Raw genomic sequence first — 22738 nt, forward strand, 5'->3', positions numbered from 1 at the left:
GCACTGGGGAACTCGGCCCAGGAGAAGACCTGGCGGAAGCCCAGGACCTTGAGCCCCTGGCGCCCGCCCGCCTTTATGACGTCACAAGCCCGAAAGAGGGAGGGCGCCTCTTCCTGCCCCGCCCCCTCTGCCCGATTGGCTCTATTTAAAAACGGGGCGGTGCAACGGATGCGGGGAAGTGGAGGGAACGTTTGAACCTCTCTGGTCGGGCGGCGCGATGAAGGCGGCGGCGTAAGTTCCCCCCCCCCCCCACCCCGCTCCCTTCGGAGGGCCGCGGTGGGCGATGCGGCGCTTAGCCCGAGGCCTCTTCCCCGGCGGCGCTTCTGGGCCCGGGCCTGCCCCGGCCTCGGCCTGGGGTTCCGTGGGGAGCAGCCGTAGCAGCGGCCGCCGCGGAGGAGTTGAGGTGGCTGGAGGGCCTCTTCCCCTGGGAAGGGAAACTCCCGGCTCGCCTTCGTGTCCCCTCCACGGCGGGGTTTTCTTTGGGCCTTTCCTCCCTTCCCTTCTGGGCCCAGAAAGCCGGCTGGGTCCTGGTTTTACTGACCTTTACCAAAGGATGGAAGGTTGAGTCAACCTTGAGCTGGTGAGACTAGAACTGCTGGCAGCCAGCAGAAGCAGCCTGCAATATACTGCATTCATACCATTGTGCTCCCATGGCTCTTAATAAGGGGGTTTTAGTTAGACCTTTTCAAAGTTTTGTTGAGGGCCCTGCTTTCATGGTGCAGCCAGGAGAAAGGGCACAGCAGCTACTTTCACAATTAAGGAGGCTTGGCCTTTGTTGGTGGGTTTTAAATCTCCTACCACAATTTTGGTGGATAATACACCAATCTTTCCAGCTTTCATTTCTCTTCTTTTACTGTCTAAGGATTTACTCTGTGGATTTGGGTTGTCTGTTCAAAATTGTTAATCCAGAAATGTGGAAGAATTGGGCATCTTTTTTTTTTTTTCTTGAGAAGAAGGGTCTGATAAAGCTGGAGTGGTGGCAGTGAGCACTCTCAAGAAGAGGAGCTGGCATGCAGCTATGGACCCTAGAAGGCATCTTCTATGACATGTCCACCCATTCCTCACACTTTATTAGTATTAATAATGTAATTCCACTTGTATTAGCTGCTTTTAAAAGCCTCTCTGGCTACTTTGATCTTCCTCTACATTGCTGCAATGGAGCATTTTGCCTTGTGTAGTGTGCATCTTTGATTTTATTTGTAACTTATCTGACATTTATTAACTTCCAGAAGAACTAAAACTCCTAGGAAACATGCCTTTAAAAAAGCATCTAACAATAGTTTGAAGGATCCCGTTGGGGTAAGTGGCTGATTTACAGCAGAATTATCTCTTTAATCTGTTCTTGCGTATTATAGGATTTGACTATGAAAGCTGGACTTGCTTCTTTATTAATATGTTTGTATATGAATTACTATGATTTTCTGTATGAGACGAGGCAAAATCTGCAAAGCCAAGAAAGACTGACACATCTTGTTTTTAAAGCTTCATTTAGAATTTAGCATTATTTTCTTGATTCTGGGCAAGTGGTTTTTCACCCAGCTATGATAAAGTAGTTTTAAACCCCAGAAACAGCAGATGTTGTATCAAGGCGATTTCAAAGTTTGCCACTCTAAATAGATCGATGCCTTAAAGCACATATGAGCTACAAACCATTGGACTGATCTTCCCATGCTAGTTCAAATGGTCCTCAACTTAGGTTACAATGTATCCCCCAAAATGGGACTATGGTTTTAAACATTGGGGGGGATTCCCCCCAATCACATGACCCCATTTTCAGAGTTCAGCAGCTGGCCCACATTTATAGCTGCCAGATGACTACAATTTATGAGGTTTTAATTGAAAACCAGCATTTACTTCCTGTTTCCAACAAAAATTGCCCCATAACAAATAATAGGTTTGTTTTACGGGTGCTGCGTTTGCATAATGACCATTGCAAAAAAAGTTGTAAAATCAGGTAGTCATGTGACCCAACTTATAACTGCGGGTTCAGTTGTCCTACGTTGAGGACTAGTTGTAAACATTTTCCATTCTGATGTTTGCTCTGTAAACGAGGAGGACAATCTTAAGCTGGTGTGCCTAAATAGTGCACTTTTTTCTCTGTTCAGGTGTATTGCCGGATCCGCCCAGTCGGTGTACCAGACCAAGAGTGTTGCATAGAAGTGATCAGCAGCACAACGGTCCAGGTTCACCCACCTGATGGGTACCGTATTGCCCGTAATGGAGAATATAAAGAGGTAATTCTCATTGGAAAATGTGCTATTGTTAACTATGGGTTTCAATCAGAAGTGGTCTTCAACCAGTTCTGACCAGTTCTGGAGAACCACCGGTACCGGAAATTTTGAGTAGTTCAGAGAACCGGCCAACCCCATCTCTTCTCTGCCTCCCATTGAGTCCCAGCTGATCGGCTGGGTCTCCTTTGGTTGCCCTGCACAGGAGAACGGAGCTGGAAAGCAGGTTAGTGGGATGGGGAGGGAAGGGGGATTTAGCGGTATCCTTCCCCTGCCACGCCCACCAAGCCACGCCCACAGAGCCGCTAGTAAAAAAAAAATTTGAATCCCACTACTGGTTTCAAGCTGCACTTTTATTAGGATTATGTCATTTAAGGCAGCTGGGTTTATCATCCGAGGTGGGATTCTTCCGGTTCGGACCGGATCAGGCGAATCCCTTGTGCTGATGATCAGCTGGCTCCGAACCAGTTTCCTCCGACGAGCATGTCGTGTCCCCCCCCCCCACCGCCTTTCCTGTGCTTCATTTCGTTTTTGTAAAGCCCAACTGAATTGTGGGGCAGAGCAGTTTGCCGCACCTCAGCTGCTTTATTCACAGGGGCTGCAGTTGAAGGGAAGTACTAGAGCTGAACAGGGGCCTTTTTTAAAACGTGGAGCGAGCGCACAGAGTGCCCGTTTGGCGTGCGTGCATGCGTGCACTCACCGAGCTGGTTGTTACACCGGTTGAATAGCACCACTGTTTATCATAGTCTGTACGCACAACGTTGCAGTTCCTTTTTGAATTAATTTTTATTAGTAAGCTTGTGGTCATACTAAGGTTCTATTTAGGGGTTCTGTTGCTGGAAAGACATACAATAAAGAAAAAAATGTGCTTTTGCAAATATTAATTCACCTACCAAGTGGCATTCAACATTATTGCAGGGAGATAAAAACTTTTAGATTTTTTTTTGTACTAGTTACTTTTTCCCAGGAAAATAGGAAAAGGACCACAGGTATAAATTGAACAGCTGTGCATTCAAAACTTTGATGCAGTATGAACATCAATGAGAGGACTAGGCAAAACTGCTGGTTAACTGCTTCCTAACTCTTAAATTTTTTCCCCCAGGTTCAGTATTCATTTAAAGAAGTGTTTGGCACAAGCATTTCTCAGAAACATGTATTTGATGTGGTTGCTAAGCCTCTAGTGGAAGATCTTATCCGTGGAAAAAATGGTATGATGTAATTAAGTTATTAAGACTGAATCTCTCTCAGGACGAGCAATATGCTTCAAGTGATCCTGATTCTGTGCCTCTGTTTATACAGCCCAGGATTGTATTAGCCTTTTTGGCGGCGGCTGCACCCGGCTGGCTTCTCCACTAGGACTCCAAGGTCCTTTTCACAGTTACTGTTTTTGAGCCAGGTCTCACCTAATGTGTACTTATACCTTTGATTTTTCCGTCCTAAATGTAAAACTTTGCTTTTCTCCACACTGAAATTCATTTTCTTGGATGGAGCCCATTGTTCAAGTTTGTCAAGATCTTTCTGGAGCCTGAGTTTGTCTTCTGGGATGTTGACTATTCCTGCCAGATTGGTGTCATCTGCAGATTTGATGAGTTCCCCTTCTATTCCCTCCTCTAAGTCATGAAGATATTGAAGAGTACCATTAAGTAGGCAAAGATTCCTGGCTTTAGTCTTTTTCAAGTAGATTGGTACAGTAGATCTTAATCTTAAGTATTAGGGCAGGATGAATATTTTAAGGAGAAACCTGTCACAGCTTAAACTTCTAATTAGAAATGATCCTTGCCTCCATTTGTTGAGAAAACTATGGTTTATTAGAGGTCAAGTGTATTGCAGTATAGCAAAGCCAGAACTGAAAATTGGGCGCCCAAATCCCTAAATTCTACTTTTCCCTCCCTTAATTGGCTCTCTGCTCACCCTAGTGCAGTGATGGCGAACCTTTTTGTTGTGGTGTGCTGAAAGTGCACACGCGCCAGCACCCACAATGCAATGCACCCACCTGTGCATGCACGCGCAACACACACACACCCTGCTCCCTTACCTGCACTGCACATGCCTCCCAGCTGATGTTTGGTCCATTTGAGGCCTTTTTCGCCCTCTTGGGGGCTCAAGGGAAGCCTCTGCAGCTTTGCCTTTGGAGGGCAAAAAATGGTCATTCTCGCCCAATGTTCCTGTAACTAGATCCCTCTTATCATTTCTTCTTTATTAGTAAGAAATATATCTGGTATAGCTGTTAATGTAAGGACCTGCCTCAGCTGCCTTCTCAAGAAAGTAAAACTCTTGCAGCAGTTTGCATTTGAAAAGGAACTTTTACTGAGAGTGATTGCGGAGAAGTCAGGCTCTGAAATTTGGGCTCCAAGCCTTAGGCTAAATTTCCCCTTCAAACCCCCCCCCCCCAATACTCTATGTCCATCTGCAGCCAATAAAATGCCGCTAAGGTCTTTTGGAAACTCCGAGGCAGGATGGCAAGAAGAGATCGTTCTTGGGATGCCAGGCTGGAACCTGTTGAGAAGGAGCCTGTGCAGATGGCTAATTCCGCCTCAAAAGCAGGCAAAACATTCAACCCACAAAGCTGCCTCCCCCTGCAGCATTTCAACAGGAACCTGACATGCTGCCCCCTTTAGAAGAGGGAGACCTGCAACTGAGAGAGAGAAAAGGGGAAGCAAAGAGAAGACACAATTACTTTGGCTTGTCAGGCCATTCACTTATTCCTATCAATTTGGATGTAGGTTGTTTCAAAGTGGCTGGAGTTGCCTCTAGATCCTTTAGTTTTTCTTCCAGTAATTCATTTAGTCTGTATTTGTCACATATGTAATTTGGGTCCTCCATACATACGTGAAACATATTGTACAAGTCATAACAGTTTCTTTTTCCATGAGTATGTTTCTTTTCACTGGCTTTTTTAAGGATTAAAAATTTTTAAATTTACAAAATGTTCAAGAAATGCATAAGATGTTTCCCAGAAATAAATAAATAAAATTCTAATATAAAACTTAAAATTCTAAAAGATTGCTAAAAATTTCAAAACTTAAAACATTTCAGTTTTTTTAAAAAAATAAAATTTCTGGAAGTTCTTACAAAATTAAAAACTTTAAACATTCTAAAGATTCCCAAAAGTTTAGAATAATTTTTTTCCTTTTATTAAACCAAACATTTTATTCAATGTTAGTATTTTGGGCACTCCTATGGCTAATGTTGAATATGACTTAAATGCAAGTAAGGTTGTCCTCTAGATTTAACTTGTAGTATGGAAATATATAAAAATGATAGATGAATTAATTTGAATTTATATTAAAAGTGGAAAAAATATTCAGTTTCTATTGAAAAGTTGAAAGGGTGCAGATGTTATAATACAGAGGAAGAGATAATAAATGCTAAGTTGCTTATCTCTTGACAAATCACACCAACTCAGCATTTATTATCTCTTTCTTTGATTTATAACATTTGCACTCTCAACTTTTCAATAGAAACTGAATATTTTTTCTTCTTTTCCACCATTAGAGAAAGTAATCGGAAATGAAGAGGCAAGAGTACCAGACAGGCACCCACCACAATAACGCACCACACTTGAGAATTGTCCGTAAGAAAGACAAAAAAGTTTGGATAGTGAACATGGCAGTACTTGGAGACAGCAAAATAAAAGAAAAGGAAATGGGGAAGATAAAACAATACAAAGACCTGCAGATAGAAATAGAAGGACTGGGACGTACGAAAGCAAAAGTAGCGCCAATAGTCAGAGGCACTTTTGGTGCAGTCCCTCCCCAAATTGGAGCATCACTTGGACACCATCGGCATTGACAAATTGATCATCAGTCGGTTGCAAAAGGGAGCTTTACTCGGAACGGGTTACATCCTGCCTTTAAACACCACCAAACTCCCGTATTAGATGTTGAAAGCATCTGTTTAAAAAGTATCCCTAGTGCTGGTGCACTTTTGAACATTTGGCACAATTTTTAAAAACTACTTTCAAACCGGCAAGTTCTCTTTCATGCCCATTTCTTCAAAAGGAGCATAACAAAATAATTTTTCAATCTCCTCCTCTTGTTTAATGTCTTTCTGGGCATTAGGTTTTAGGCCAGAAGATCCAATCTCATAACTATTTTCTTCATGCATATTGATTGCACTTGTTAACTGCATTGCAGAGTCCATTGACAACAGATGGTTTGGACATCTTGGTAACTTGTGCTGTGTTTAAAAGTTTCTCATTAGATGGCAAAAAATGGTGCCATTTATATATCAAAACGGTGTCTGTGCTTTTGAATTCTAGGCCTCCTTTTTACATACGGAGTCACAGGGAGTGGGAAAACACACACTATGACAGGCTCTGCTGGTGAAGGAGGGCTGCTTCCTCGTTGCTTGGACATGATCTTCAACAGCATCGGGCCTTTTCAGGCCAAGCGCTACGTGAGTTCAGTCTCCAAGTCTTGGGAATTGGCAGGTTAACAGGAATAAATACGAGGGCCTAAAAATCGACAGCCATAAGACCCTGATGAAAAGAAGGAGAAGGGAAGTTGGGAAAGAGAAGGAAAAAGCGGGTGGAGATGAAGTAACTCCACTATTTCCACAAACAGTTTGCTGAAAATAGGTGGTTTTGAAGGTAATTGTACTTGATGCATTTTGAACCTGTTAAAATTGTGGGAGTGAGTGAGTGAGGCAGGCCTGCCTGTCTCAAGTAAAGTCATCCCCCTTTTCAACTGAACTCAAACAATTCTGGCCAGGATCGATCGGGGGCTTAACTGCTTTCATTACGGTCACATAACTAGTCAAATAACACTTTCTGGGTATCCCTTGGCAAGGAGACCTTTATTTTTCCTGTGACTTTTAACCCCCAGGTTTTCAAACTTGATGACAAGAATGGAATTGAGGTACAATGTGAAGTGGATGCTTTACTTGAACGTCAGAAAAGAGAAGCACTTCCAGTTACCAAGACACCAGTGGGCAAGTAAGTTGTCAGGTTTCCAAGTGATGAAATCCATTTAAAAAGAAAAGAACAAAGTCCATCTTCCAAGACAATTCCTTTTATTTAGGAAAGCATCAAATTGGCAAAGTCCGTGGTAATTCCGGATCTGACCCAACCCGGAATTACCCCACAATATTAGAAGTTAGAAACAACCCCCAAAAATCACATTCTCCAATAGAAGTAATTCAACGTTGCTTGATGTCATAAATCTCCATCTCAAGGGGCCTAAGCACGGACAGCTCATTTTCCCATGGGAAGAAGAATCACCTAGCCTAGACAACTCTCTATCTCCACTCCTCCCCCCTTAGGAATGTGGCAAGCCCGAAACCCTTCCCCCATGATTGCCACAGAGAAAGTAAGAAAAAGAATATATACTAAGCCTAACTAAAATGGCTACACATGTCAATTTTGGGCTTGACGTAAGTTGCTCTGATTGGCTGGGATAATTCAGGAATGTGATGGATGCTTCATTGAAGGAATAACTGCAGATGTCTCTCCCCTTGGCAGGCGACAGATAGACCCTGAAATTGCTGACATGGTCAATGTGCAAGATAATTGTAAATTGGAAGATGTTGATGAAGACAGTGTCTACGGTGTGTTTGTGTCTTACATTGAAATATATAATAACTACATTTATGATCTTTTGGATGAATCCCCGCTTGATCCTACAAAACCAAAGTGAGTAGTTTTTCTTCAATCAGGAACAATGCTAACAAGCCAGTTATAGTAAATGCAAGTAAAATTGAGGTTCGGTGATTTAGCTTCAAAGAAAGATAATGTATCTTGTAGATTATAGACCCAGTGGTTGATGGCTTGGGAAAAACAGGTGCTGTCAGATCTAAGCCTATCTAACAAGACAGCATTAGCATCATACTGTTTTGAGCTCTAAATTCAGAGAGATCTGGCTTTCCCATGTTCATAGCCTTTGAAAATACGTTTTAAAAGTCTGCTTTAACAAAAGACATTGCTAAGTATGGATTGCTTTTAAGACTGTTGTTTCTCCGGTTGATACTCTTTGGTTTAACCTGGTATAATTATTAGTTGCTGCCAAAATTTGGACAATTCTTGAACAGGGCACAGGAATGTTTCCTTAGTAGCTGTCCAAATAACAGTGGTTCTTAGGGAAATGCTCTTCAGCTGAACGTTCAATAATAAGGAAAGTCACTGGAAGAAATTATTTTCTTTGGTAGGTGGAACAACTGTGGCACTCCACTGCGGAATGCTGACTTCACGTATGTGGACATTACCCTCCATACTTTTGTAATAATTGATGGCTACTTTCTGCCTTGTAAAGCTTGTAATGTGACTGCTGCTCTCTATTGCTAGTAGTTTGCATGGACAAGAAAATATGCTCGTATCCGTGTGTGTAATCTGGACGGTCTGTGTTTCCCTCTGTCCTCTTTGCTTGCCTGGATAGCTTAATGGTAGCTGTCAATTAGTCTCAGCAGAAACTAGAATTGTTGATAACTGATATCATTGGAATATCCCTGTTGCAGGTTGCCTCAATCCAAAATTCTCCGTGAGGATCAAAATCACAACATGTATGTTGCAGGTTGCACTGAGGTAGAAGTTAAATCTACAGAAGAAGCCTTTGAAGTGTTTTGGAGAGGTAAGAAATGGAGTTATTTCCTGAACATGTTACTTTAAACACTCCATGTTAAATCATTTGGCTTGAAGAGAGTGTGCTAGTGAGTAAAAGAGCCTTAAGGAGCGTTTTATTCAGCATCTTGTTTCTATATTAGCCAGGTTAACCGAATGATCGGCTATCCCCTGAAAAGCCCCCAGTAGGACTTGGGCACTGAATTGAAGCCCCCCACTACGGAGCCATGGACTAAAAGTCAGGCTGAACCGATCCATTGATCTGTTTTTTCCTTCTTTGAGCCTTGTGGTTCAAGTGATCGTAATTATAAAGTAACTCATCTATAAGGTGCAACATTTCTCTTTTGTCTGTATTTGCAGGTGTGAGTTTCAGTGGTAAATTACAAGGAGTTGGAAGGATGTATTTGCAGCAGAATATATATTCATTAACTGTAGTCCTTTTCCATTTAGAATTTACTAGACAGCTTGTGTCCCATTGGGTCATCATTTCAGATTTATTTCCTTACCTAAACAGAGAAACAGAATGCCCACAGATGGACAAAAAAGCAGTGGGGGGTGAGAGTGACTTTTGACTTTATGCCGGCTTCCCCATTGAATTTTATGATGGAAAGTCGGTGGTGCATTGGAAATCTCCCCCTGTCCCCATTTGCTTTGCTTATGAGAAGCTTGAGGAGAGAATGAGTGGGGAAGCTGACAAGAAGCGATAAGTTCAAGGCCAGTCCCACAGGACAATGGCTGCTGCCGAATGGGGGAAAGTGTGAAGTGGTGTGTGAAAGGTGCAGCATGGATTGGGAAGAGTGCATGAAAGTGTGGCATAGGTTGAGGTGCCTATGGTGTGTCGAGGGCCAGGGAGGGCATGCAGGATTGCATGAGTGTCCAGGACCAGTGGAGAGAGGTTGGGTAGATAGGAGAAACTTATCCAAGGAACTTGTGACCTTCACTGACAACTTCCCCATTGTCTTCTGGGAAGCTGCCAGGGAGCATTAGAAAGGATCATGTGACCACAGTGAAGTTGATGGCTGAACATCCATAACTTTCCCAGATTTCGTTCCCGTAGGAGTAATGAGTCCCTGCATTTGACAAGTTAGACTATTTAGGGTATCTTGGTTTAATAATTGTTGCTCTATTATAAACTGTTTTGCCCAATTAAAGGTTACAAATAAACAGACATGTTTTAACAGTAGATGGATGGATGGATTGCATTTGTGTGGCCACCTATCTCCCTAAGCTCACCACAAACAGCAATCCAATAAAAAGGTTAGAGCAATATACATACATAAAATAAACAACCTCTTGAAAACCAAAGTTAACTATGTTCATCAGCAAAATCCATCCTTGCATCGAGCTGATCAAAGCCATTGTAAGCTCCCCACCATTGCCAACCTGCCAAGCACAGTGGCACAGCCATGTAAAAGGTTGGCAGGTTGGGGCCAGTCTGAGTTGGGGGGTAGGGAGGGAGGAAGATGTTACAAAGATCGTGAAAATAACCTAAATGTTTTTGTCTTTTCTGATAGGGAAGGTGCTCCAATCTTCTGTTGTTGGGTTGTTGTTTTTCTTCATTCATTCCAGGTCCACAATATTCTTTGAGAGATGATAGCTAAAATTCTGCCCTGACTGCATTATGATGGTTTTGGGCTCTACATCTAAATATTTTTTCCCTTTTAACAGGCCAAAAAAAGAGGCGCATTGCACACACTCAACTGAATCGAGAATCTAGTCGTTCGCACAGTGTGTTTCTAATTAAACTGGCTCAGGCTCCTCTCAACGCAGATGGAGATAATGTTCTGCAGGTAAAATTAAGGTTGGCTAGCAAACAGATAATTTCTTTCTTTAGTCAACTTTTCAAAAAGTGTTAATTGTTAGACCAGTAGCACAAGTCATGATAAATGTTGCTGGGCGTAGTGTATGCTTTCCTTAAAAAGTCCAGAAATTCTCAGCTTTATGCATGTTTATGTAGTTTCCTGATTGCAAACCATCACAACATCTCTTCTCCTGCAGGAGAAAGACTTAATATCCTTGAGCCAACTATCACTGGTTGACCTAGCAGGGAGTGAGAGAACAAACAGGACCAAAGCCGAAGGAAACAGACTCCGTGAAGCTGGTGGGTGCTTTGATAGCAGTGAATGGGGGTGTGTGTGTGTCTTCTTTCAATCAAGGATTTCTGTTTTGGATTCAGATGGACAATTGTTTCAAGCAAACGGGAGATACTCTTTTAAATTGCCCTTCCCAGCAGAAAGAAACAGGCCTGACTGACATGTGAGGGAAGCCACAACATGACCACAGAGGCCAAAAGGGTCCACCAGAAATACGGAAGTTTCTTTAAAAGATTCTTCTGTATCCAGAAAGTTTTTCTGGCTTTGTTCTGCCTGTTTTTTCTGTTATACAAGAGCTAAGGTAGCTCTTGTTTCTTATTGTGATAGATCAATCTTGGAGGAAAATTAATATGGAATTCCTTTAGTATTGAAAAACTATTCAGGTGGAAAATATTATTTTAACTTTAATCACAAAGGATTTGAAACATTCCCAGTCCCTGCTGTTACTTAGGCAAAAGTAAAATGGCATATTTATCTATACATTATGGTGCTTTCCAGGCCTCCTTTATTCAAAGATGGATATGCATTGGGAAGATTGTTAGGGTTATTTGGGTGGAGTTTTCCTTGTGAAATATCCTTTTTAGTCATGTTTATCTTGTGTTTTCTCAGAGTTAGAAAAACTAACAGTTTTCTGGGCAACTGTATGGACGTGGTTTGGCACCGTCTTCTAGAATTTGTTGTACTTTCTAGTTCAGTCTAGAATCTTGGGATTTCCTCATAGTCCAATGCTGAGTCTGCCTAGATGGGCCTGGTGTGGCACCTGTTGTAACCTTTCCCCTTATACTTTCCATAAGAGTAATTTAGCTAAGGCTTTTGACCCTGGCCCAAAGTTTAGCTAAAATGGTCCTTATATTGGAACTGGAAATTTCTCCTCCCCGATCTTTTGCAAGGATATTGAAAATGCAGAGGGGATCCCATGTCCTTTCAAAAACAGGAAATTAAGAAATTCTTAGAAAAACAAACTGTTTCATGAGTAGGCATCATATCAGATGGTTGTCAGATAAGTGCCATTCACTCTTCCAGGTAATATCAATCAATCACTGATGACATTAAGAACCTGTATAGAAGCTTTGCGAGAGAACCAAACTTATGGAACCAATAAGGTGTGTAGCTACCTATTTCTGTAGAGTTAGTTTTTTCGTCCTTTCCTCACTTTCTCAGTTCCTAAACTCTGAGAACGTTTTGTTCTGCTTAATTCTTCAGATGGTCCCTTACCGAGACTCCAAATTGACTCATCTTTTTAAGAATTATTTTGATGGCGAGGGTAAAGTGCGTATGATTGTCTGCGTGAATCCAAAGGCAGAAGACTATGATGAGAGTTTGGTAATTTAAGTTTGTTGCTTGATTTTACAAAAACTGGGAGCACAGTACTTTGCTACTGAATTAGCTGTCCTTTGTAGAAACTTTTTAAAATGTTCTAATATTCTTCCTATTCACATTTTAGATTATGTGTGCTGTTTATCAAATTGATACGGTCACTCATCTCACTCAAAAGTGGTTCTCAGTGACAAGACAATAAAATCAAAATTATTTTTTAAAAAAAATCAGTTAAACATGGATAAAATTAGAGCAAAATCACTAGGAGAGATATTATGTATAATACCATGGTACTTCGGCTGCTTCAAAACTCATGGAATTTGGTTCTTGACGCATTTTGATGTGAAAATGTCCTGGTAGTCGACCTTTGTTTAGTACTCAACGTGCTGCTATAGGAAGAGGGGCAGGGCTATGGGGAATGGACCGGAAACCAGCCATGCTGGGAAGGTTGCTGCAAAAGCAGAGGGGTGGCCACAGAGGATGGACTGGAAGTCGGCCATACAGGGAAGGTCACTGACATAGGAAAAGGGAGACAGACAGACAGTTGAGACAAGGAGTTGCCTGGTTAAGTCTCGTGGTTTGTTTGGGACTTGTCCTTTTTTTTACTATCCATTGCACCTCCCAAAGGAGTTAATGCCAAGCACCAAGGTATTTCCTGTACAGCCAGCACAGACTCCCTCTCCCCAGGGGATTCCCAGGCTGGTGAAAAATGCAGGTGTTGAGAAATGTTTACAAGAAAACAACCATGCTCAGAGAGCACCAAGGAACCCCCAGTTCAAGCCTGAGCTACAAATATACTCTTGCATTCTTCTAATACTCTCTTTTGAAATATATTGATAGCAAGTCATGAGATTTGCAGAAATCACCCAAGAAGTGGAGGTGGCACGACCGGCTGACAAACCTCTGTGTGGACTAACTCCTGGTCGGCGATTTAAGAACCAGGCTTTCAGAGAGGAGCTTTCCCGACAGCTGGAAATCCGAGGTGGACCAGTTGATGGAGGTAAGTCTTTAGATTGGTGAGACCCCCTGAGACTAACAACAACGGAAACTTCTAGCAATTGCCTTTACGAACCATGCAGACTCCGATCTTTGTGGGTTGCCTCTCAACTCAGTGGCCTGTTTTATTGGTCTAGACAGAGGCCCCTTGGTCCGAGAATTGCTCCTGCAGAGCTTCCCTCCGGTGCCTTCCTGTGAACTTCTGGACATCAATGATGACCAGACTCTGCCTCACCTGATTGAAGTGCTTCAAAAGCGGCACCACATTCGGCAGAAGTTGTCAGAAGAGTTTGCCAGAAATGGTAAGTACTTGGCACCAACCTGTCTTGTCCTGGCTGTAAGTTGATAAATTGTGAGGTTCCTCATGGGAGGGAAAGAATAGAGTGATTGCTTACTGAAATCGGCAAATACACAGTAGCCTGAAAAATTATCCGAAGAGGCGGTAAGTCTTCCACAAAAAGCTCTTGGAATGTGTGTTTGTCCAAGATATCCTGTACCTGGAATTCCCCTGTTACACCTGTTGTAAATTGGGGGCCTTGCATACCTTAGGGTTATGCATCAGTTATGCCCATTCTTGGATTGGAAACTTTGCTCACAGTCACTGATGCCCTCATGACCTATCCTCTGGACTACTGCAAATGCACTCTACATGGGGCTGCCCTTGAAGAGCATTTGGACACTTCAGCTAATGCAGAATGCAGCTGTATAGGTATTGAATGGTGTCAGCTATTCAACACATATAACATCATTGTTATGTGAGCTGCATTGGCTACCAGATACAACCCAAGGTGCTGGTTGCTGCTTGAAAGCCCTTTCAGGCTTGGGCCAGATTACCTCAGCGACCCTCTTCTCCCAGTCATTTCTACCCATCAACTCAATCTGGCAGGTTCTGTCAACCAAGGGATGTGGCTGATGGGTATTAGGACGTGTGCCTTCTCTGCTGTAGCCCCTGTCCTCTGGAACGTTCTCTTTTCAGAAATAAGGATGGCTGCAACCCTGTTGGCCTTTCATCCATGCCATGCAGACCTGGTTATGTGCCTAGGTCTGGGCCCCCAAATATGTGAAGGACCCACTTCATGGTTATAGTAACATGGCTAGTTTTACTCAGTGACCATATATATTTATATTGTTTTTATGTTTCTATGATAAACAGAATCACTTGTTTAGATAGGCAGCTATAGAAGTCAAATATCTTTTTCTGTTCTAGTTCTATGTGTAAAGAGCATGTTGCAAGAACTTGATGCCAGCATTGTATCCAAGGAGAACTTTGCACAAGTGAAAATAGCTGAAAGAGACAAAATTATTACAGGACAGAAAACTGAGATTGAGCGACTAGAGAAGAAAGCAAAAACTCTGGAATATAAGGTTTCTATTTACTGTTTGATGATTAAATATAGCACTCATTTGTAAATATTTCTGCTTAGAAGTAAACTCTTGGATTTTGTTAAAGTAGTTCTCCATTTGTTGATGGATTGTAATTTCTTGACATGAGACAGACCTGAGAGGTTAGCAAGCTTTTAAGCATCATGCATTCTGTGCAATACCACAGGTGCTAACAACTTTTGAACACTAAAACGGATACCCCAATTTACCCAACAGGTTTGAAAACATAATTTTTGCAAACAGTGGTTAACTACTTCTGTCTTGTGATGGTTGCTAATTACTTTTATGGTATCGGTTGCAATGCAGGATCTTGCTTTGCCAAAAAAAAACCCAGAAAAATCATGCTAGCTTTTGTGGACGTGAGTTTTCAGAATAGCAATAGGACTTAGACCTATATACTGCTTCACAGTGCTTTTACAGCCCTCTCTAAGAGGTTTACAGTGTCAACATATTGCCCCCAACAATCTGGGTCCTCATTTTACTGACCTCGGAAGAATGGGAGGCTGAGTCAAACTTGAGTCGTTGAGAATCGAACTGCTGGCAGCCAGCAGTCACCAGAAGTAGCCTTCCAGTGCTGCATTCTAACCACGTTGCAATCTCTCATACCAGATTGACATCCTGGAGAAAACAACAACAATTTATGAAGAAGAGAAGCGCAACCTGCATCAGGAACTAGAAAGCAAGAGTCAAAAGCTGCAGCGTCAAGTTTCAGACAAGCGTCGACTAGAAGCTCGTTTGCAGGGCATGGTGACAGAGACAACAATGAAATGGGAAAAGGAATGTGTGAGTATGACTGGTTCACCACAGGGCTGGGAAGAAGCTCAGCCCCTTTCACAGTAGAAGACATCGCTGGAAGGGTTTAGTGCTGTCTCTCTGGAAGTCTAGCTAACTGCATAGGCAGCTAAACACTATAAGGGGTGCTTAATTTCCCCCCACATAAGAGTGGGGACATTAAACTGTAAATGCGAAGATGTACCATCATGCTGCTTTGGGCTGTTCATTAAGCATTTCTGGGAATGTATCTTATGTCCTTCTTCCATAGGGTGCAAGTTGATCCCTATGCAAGAATGAACATACATTAGAGAAGGTTGAGGACACCTCCTGTTTCTTTCCTGGTGGTGATTTTCTCTACCCAGAGGAGCACTTTATTGCTATAATTTATTCATGCAAAATTTAAGTAAACAGTGGGCAGCAATGATTTTTAAAAATGAAAAAAAAAAAAAGCCTAATGGAAACATACAGTTAATGCTGCAGTTGCAGGAAATGTTAAGAATAACAGAGTTGTTAAAGGACCTTGGAGGTCTTATAATTCAACTGCATACACAAGAAGGAGACCCTCCTCCATTCAGACAAGTGGCTGTCAAAGCTCTTCTGATGGGTAGAAGGGACTGGTGGAAGTGCTCCTGCAGGGATGAGTTCAGGCAGGTTGCCAAGTGCCCAAATGTTGATCATGAGATTGCAAGGGTGCCACAATGGCCATGTAACTTCCTGCCTGGTTGGAAGCCCCTTTCTTTAGCTTAGGGCCACTGATAACTTTGGTTGTCAGTCAAAGGCTACCTGTGTGCCTGTCGCCATTTAGGTCTTCTGCTATGTCCTGAGACCTAAATTGGAAAGGGAGAACTTTTGCATTCATTGAGCTGTTCTCAAGTATCTTAAAGGAGCCAATGAAGGTTTCAATGTGTTAAGAAGGTGTCTCCCCAAATGTATAATCCTAATGCTTAATAACCAGTTATAGCAGGCCAGTAGTTTGGCAGATATTTTAAAACTGGTAAAAGGGAATCCCATTACTGAAATCCTTTTATTGTTGTTGTCTTTTCTGAGTTTCAGTATTTTTAGAAAACTTTATAGAGTTCTGATACCATGAAAGTAGCAAAACTACTCAGAATCCTTATGATAGAATTGGTATACAAAAAATGTAAAGTAAAATAAAAACCTTCTTATCACTTCTTACCATGAATATTTTTATTTGGTACTTTTGTAATTCTTTGTGATCTATTTTTGTTTTAAAAATTCTAAATAATAATTTGGATTTCTTGCTGCTAAACTTTAATTGCCAGGTAGGAACACACTTTTTTTTTAAAAAAAGGCGGATTCTTTGGTAGAAAAGCCTTTTGTTAACTCTTTTATCTAAATTAATGGCACTTATACATATAGTTTGAATTCAGTAAAATTGAGGATCCTACTCTTTCTTTTATAGCACAGATTCCTCAAGATTCACTTGTGTTATGGTAGCACAATTTTTCTGCTCTGGGACAGCGGTGGGTAAAATTAATTCTAAGCAAGGGCTTTCAGTGACTGAGCGTATCCTCTAATATTTCAACAAAACAAAATAAAACTCAGAGTCACCTAAAAATAACACAAAATGGCTGAAAGTTGTCCTTGTTGTTGTGGTTATGTTACTGCATCCTTGCTGTGCCTGAGCAGTTGTTAAAGGCTTGAAACAGCTGAAAATTTAGCCTTTCAGTGATTGTCAACCTGAGTGTATCCCTTAAGCCAGGACAGAAAAACAAGTTGCCATTCAGATGTTGGGCCGTAGCCTCTGTCTTTTGTCACAGTGGAAAGACCATGATTAGGAGGCATTCAGTAACGTCTGAAGAGGGACCTATTTGAAGGCAAGTGTAGCCAGCAGTACCGAACTATAGGCTGCATTTCCTTGGGATACAAATATGTGGCCACAGCTGGAATTAGTAGGTGTCAACTCATGCCTTCATTTCCTGACAACTGGTATGTGTTCTTCTTACCACTTAGCTAAAATTACTTTGAAAGAAAAAGATCTCTCTATTTTTTCCCATTAAAATTACTGGCTTTTCCTGCACTTTGGTATAGTAAGATAGCGGATCATTTTTCAGAATGTAACATTTCATCAGGCATGTCCTTGCAATCAGAAACTCGCCAATCAATTCACATGGAATAGGTTAGTGTACGGTGTGTGATGGTAGCCTTTCTTTACTCTGCCACGTAGGAGCGGCGTGTGGCAGCCAAGCAGCTGGAGATGCAGAATAAACTTTGGGTGAAAGATGAGAAACTAAAGCAGCTGAAAGCCATTGTCACGGAACCTAAGAGTAACAAACCTGAGAGGCCTTCCCGGGAAAAGGATCGGGAGAAAGCGCTACGAAGATCACTGTCGCCTCCTCCAATACCCGTAAGCTCCTTTCGAGATGGAATGCGCACCGGTGTCTGCACATGTTCATCATCACTGTGGCAAGTGACTCTGAGAAGTCCAACTCCTGTGGCTAGGAGACGAGAGTTCAGCCCGGAGAATTCTCCGTGAGCCGCCTCCTTGAATCTTTCTCTTTGTGCATGCTTTCTCTTTCCTTACTCTGCTTAGTATAGAACAGGAGGAGGTGGGGCTGAATTCTATGAAGGTTTTGTGGTCCTGTTCTTTTCTTTTTGCCTTATTCACTAACTGCACCTTTCTTCAGTTTTCCAGTAACTGTATCACTCACCTGCCTAACCACCATGATCCTCCTGCCAGAAGCCAGCCAAAGCTGCACAGGCGTTCAAATTCTTGTAGCAGCATTTCCGTGGCTTCCTGTATCTCGGAGTGGGAGCAGAGAACACCTACTCAGCACAGCAAGCCTCCTGACCAGGGTGACCATGGCCTCCCTAGAGCCAGGAGTAGACCGCAGGAGCCAGAACAAGCCAGGCCCTGGGCGGGGTCAGAGAGAAGGCGGGGCATGTGCTGGACGGGACTTCTGGCAGCTTCCAGCACTAGAGGCCCCCTAGAGCTAGAAGAGGACCTGTGCTGCAGGGTCAGTGTTATGTCTCGGCTGTGGTTGCCCCTGAGAGAAGGGCTGGTAACGGGGGGCACCACTGGGCACTGCTGAGAAACACCCCTCACCATCATGGGAGTCGCAGACCCAAAACCAGAGAAAGGCTGTCGTTGGCAAAGCTGTAGATTCACACTTCCTTTTAAAAGACAAGGGCTACCCTGAAGTAGCCTCTTGCTGCCCAGGCCAGCTTTCTACCTGGTGACAAGGTTCTCGCATCGAGTCTGAGTGGTCGTCCCGTGAGGATCTGCCCCCCCCCTTGCCATTTGGACCCTATTGATGTGAGGGTCTTCACATTGATTGACAATGTGTGTTTACATGACGAGTCCTTAATGTTGGGTAACTAGTTTGAATTAAACTAAGTTTAGTAAGTTAGGTGTCAACCCATGCCGTAATTTTCTGACAACTGGTATGTGTTCTTACCACTTAGCTAAAATTAGTTTGAAAGAAAAATCTCTCTTTATTTTTGCCAATTAAAACTACTGGCTTTCCTGTTTTCCAGCAGTTTGGTATAGAAACATAGCTGATAGCTTTTCAAGTAAATCTCAATTTTTTTAAAAAAACCCGCTTACTTCAAATAAATTCTGATGTTTTGCAGCGATGCCCTTAATTGTGCAGGGTTTTAGTAAAAAGAGTAAAGGCCGCTTAGACCTGAAGGGGTTTACCACTTCGCAGTTTGGAACAGCTTACTATTCCCTGCCTTTTTTCTATGTTCATAATCATCATATGTAGAAAGTGCGCTATTTTGTAGTAAATGTATGTGTGCAGGATGATCTTTGAATGACTTCTCAGCTATTCTGCATTGCTGAGAGATGCAGAGTGCATAAAAGCAGAACCTTTGGGGGTCTGGCCTCACAATGTGACATTCTTTGCTCTGTTGATGCTTCTGGTTTCTTTGATTTTTGCCTGCTGAATCCTGGAAGGATCTTAAATTACTGGCCCAAATGTATTGGTAGAGGGCTTCAGCTAATCTGCAGTTATCCACGTGTGCTTGTTTTTCCTCTTCCTATAATACAAACAATTATACTGGAAGCGTATATAGGATCTCTGTAGCAAATGTTGGGTTAGGGTTATCTTGCTCAGCTATTGATTAAACCCTGGAAGATGCACTTCCGAGGGATGAGCTTAGGAAATGTGCCTGTTCATTTTATAACATTCCTTTGGGGATCTCGCAGAACGCTCCTCCAGTTCGCCTTCGCCACAGACGGTCTCGCTCGGCAGGAGAGAGGTGGGTGGATCATAAACCTCCTTCCAATATCCAGACTGAAACAGTCATGCAGCCACAAGTCCCCCATGCCATCATGGTAACCTCTGCAAACGAGAAGGCGCTGGCAAAGTGTGACAAATACATGCTGACGCACCAGGAGCTGGCCTCGGATGGGGAGATTGAGACGAAACTGATCAAGGTAAACTGACAGGCTGGCAAGGAGACTTTGGTTAGGAGTGGGCTGTCCTGGGAGCACTCTGTGTTGGGCATCAAGCTCCTCCAAGAAAATGAGCTTGTTGACCACAAAGTGCAAGTTTCTTTATTCTGCTCCCTAATTCTCCACACTGCAACCAGGGATGCTTTTCTACAATTTCTGGGGCTGTTGAGTGGAAGCGTTAAACTGGAGTAGGACTGTCTATAATTTGTTTCTCGGAGCTGTAGAGAAATAGTGGTAGACTGTCTGTAGGCTTTATTCCTGTAAAATGGGTGTAATTTAGCTGGTTTGTACTTCTGGGAGATCGGGGGCGGGGGGGGGGGAGCCTTTTCTTCTAGCTTTACTTACATAATATGTCATGAAAATAGGTTGTAACATTGTCAATTGTCCCAATAAAAATTCCCTGTTCAGAAATTTTCTTAAGCAGATTTTGTTTTCAAAAGGGTGATGTTTTCAAGACTAGAGGAGGTGGACAGTCTGTTCAGTTCACTGAAATAGAGACCTTGAAACAAGAGTCGCCAACAGGGTGAGTCACATTCAACCCTCACGGTTTTGCCCTTTCATGCCTCAGTCCAGTGGGAGTGGAAACTGATGTGATTCCTGGGCGTTAGTGGAGACGATGACCAGGCCTTAATCTTTTGTGCGTGACTGAGGGATCTGGGTTCAGAGAAGGCCAGGGACTCCTGGGGTATATTCTGCTCCTGGACAAAATTGTAAAAATGCAGAATAAGCACAGGAAATTACGAATTGGCAATAGGCCCGGGTTAATATGAAGTAAGGGCAGACTTGGTTGACGCCAGTCTTTCCTCTGCCCTTGGGCTTTTGTCTGTGTCTCCGAGCAGGAGGTTGACCTCAGAAGTTTCAGCCTTGCCTCTGAACTGTTTCTAACCTTCCTTTCCTGTTCCTAACCCGCTGACTCTTCCAGACGCAAGCGGCGATCATCTCCCTCAAGCCCTCGCCTCCCTGAGGAGGCTTCCGAGTCAGACTGGACAGATGTGGAAACGCGGGTAAGCCAGGAGTATCTTTGGCTGAGGGTGGGCTGGCTGCTCCCGAGTCGCCTCCTGACAGCTTTGCCTGCCTTTTTTTTTTGACCAGTGTTCGGTCGCAGTGGAGATGAAAGCAGGTTCCCAGCTTGGGCCTGGCTATCAACATCATGCTCAGCCCAAGTAAGTCCTCTGTGTCCCTCTCCTCCCGCAGATTTTCTCCAAAGTTCCCGAGGGAGACCGGGCACTGGACAAGATCTGGGTGCTGGTGCGGGAGACGGGTCAAGAGCTAGGGCTTAGCACTGAAAATAGACTCCACTATTGAGGTTTGGCCTCTTGCAGATAAGTGCTGGCTGTGCTGTGGAAGTGATCAGCTCAGGGAAGAACACTGACAGTTGTGCGAGACATGTTAACAGGCAGGCAAGAGGGCACCTGAGGTAAAAAGAGGGTCAATGCGAGCTCTTTAAAAGGCCGTCGTCAGCATTCAGGCCAACCTGCAAGTTCACAGTTTTCTAGCTACCGGGAGGGCTGGATAGCACCACCTGCTTGTCCTCCATGCAGCTCTCCCTGGTGGCGCCCGAGTTCCCGTTTCTCACACTCCTTTCACTTACATACATTCACATACAGCTGTTTAGGCTCCAAGTCATTCTGGGATGCGGGCTCTTCTTGGCACATGATTCCATTTGTCTCTCCGAGCCAAGCTAGGGCACCGGGACAATGTTCAGAGAACATGAGGCAGGAGAAGGTAGAAGTGTTGGTGCTCAAACACTGAGGACCCCTGCCACTCCTTCTCTGAGGGAAGAGAGCCATGTGCCAGGGTTCGCTCTGAGAACTGAAAGGCCTCTCGGGGCCACTGCTGGGAGGGGAAATTGGGTTTCAATCCAGGTTTTAAGCTGGCTGTTTGCATTGAATCGTGATTGGGGATAACCGTCTTGTCCTTTCCTTGCAGACGCAGGAAACCATGAAGCCGTGAGATTCCTGCTGGGGCTCCTTTCTCAAATAAAGTTTCAGGCTACATAGCTGGCTATGCTAGAAAGTGACAAAAGGGAAATGAAATAAAAAGTGCTTCTCTTGACCCGCATCTACATCATGACTTTGAGGAAGACGATGACCTCATTTTATTATTCTTTGCATTTCTCCGTCTCCTTCCAAAGTTTTTACTCCATTTTTCTTCTCGTACTTCAACGCTTGTTTCCATGCTTCCACTTTTAGGGGACAATGTATTAGACTGTTGCTATTTATTTGTCATCATGCACTTTAGTATCTCTGGGTAGTGTTTTGAATGTTGCATTTGGGTTTCCTTTAAAACGGCGGTGCTTGCCCCAGGAATGCTGTATAAGGGAGACAGCTTTGTTTTCTGCCATATAATTGAACTATAATAGGAAAAGTTCTTCGCTATACAGAATTTCAGTGTATCATGATGATTAGACAACTTTGTAGTGACAGATCCACAGCAGTTGTGACTTCTTCAACTGAGTTTGTAAATAAAATATTCATTCATAGACTCCTACATTCAGTGCCCTTTCTGATCTGCCCTGGCCGTATTAAGAGGAAGGGATCTACATTTATTCAGAGCGCGGAACGGTTCCTGTTCCTTTCACACTCATTCTGTGTAAACACATTCTGAAGGCCAAAATATTCACAAGTTTATGCAATTAAAAAGTTTTAAAAACTCAGGTAGCATCCACTAGCCACACCATTGAAAGGAATTTTAACTTTGCTGCTGCCGCCGTCGTTATGAGGGAGTCTCCTCTTATGCTGAGACAGATACCCAGGCGCTCTGCCATCAGGGCTTGATAGGGAATCACCTGCATCTCCTCTCCAAAATGAGACCATTGAGGTAGGGCAGGTGTAGGTTTCCCATCCCACTGGAGAGAGAATCCTTGGCCAAATCTTGGAAATGCAATTAGTTCAGCTTAGAATGCGAGGTCTTTCGTTCATCTCCATGGAAGTGGAAAGGGCAACCATCAGCCATACAGCTGTTGAAGGATTGT

General features: G+C 43.2%; 1 protein-coding gene across 5 annotated transcripts; it reads left to right on the forward strand.

Annotated features, from left to right (window-relative positions):
- On the forward strand, positions 1–22254 carry KIF23 (kinesin family member 23). Of its 5 annotated transcripts, none has more exons than XM_026684662.2 (24): positions 1–231; positions 1230–1299; positions 2106–2234; positions 3331–3436; positions 6490–6626; positions 7055–7164; positions 7690–7860; positions 8373–8414; positions 8679–8791; positions 10450–10571; positions 10780–10882; positions 11898–11977; positions 12078–12197; positions 13032–13191; positions 13325–13489; positions 14395–14552; positions 15180–15353; positions 17533–17712; positions 17993–18322; positions 19516–19746; positions 20205–20287; positions 20687–20768; positions 20857–20927; positions 21694–22254. In XM_026684662.2, the coding sequence occupies exons 1-24, from the start codon at positions 218–220 to the stop codon at positions 21707–21709; spliced, it is 2967 nt and encodes a 988-aa protein (XP_026540447.1). In that variant the 5' UTR covers positions 1–217; the 3' UTR covers positions 21710–22254. The 5 variants fall into 5 exon arrangements, with proteins under 5 accessions (XP_026540447.1, XP_087829127.1, XP_087829129.1 ...); XM_087973001.1 differs by lacking the exon at positions 21694–22254 and adding an exon at positions 21087–21179; XM_087973003.1 differs by lacking the exon at positions 8373–8414.
- Positions 22255–22738: the final 484 nt, after the last annotated feature.

The sequence above is a fragment of the Notechis scutatus genome, chromosome 11 (genome assembly GCF_049901735.1).
Source record: "Notechis scutatus isolate UNSWTSFEM ecotype Mainland chromosome 11, rNotScu1.2, whole genome shotgun sequence".
NCBI classification, from domain to species: domain Eukaryota; kingdom Metazoa; phylum Chordata; class Lepidosauria; order Squamata; family Elapidae; genus Notechis; species Notechis scutatus.

Bases quoted from the DNA above. Each gene is read 5' to 3' on its own strand.
- KIF23 (XM_026684662.2), top strand. The intron at 3,437-6,489 runs GTATGATGTAAT...TTTGAATTCTAG, and splicing joins TCTTATCCGTGGAAAAAATG to GCCTCCTTTTTACATACGGA. The intron at 10,883-11,897 runs GTGGGTGCTTTG...TCACTCTTCCAG, and splicing joins AAACAGACTCCGTGAAGCTG to GTAATATCAATCAATCACTG.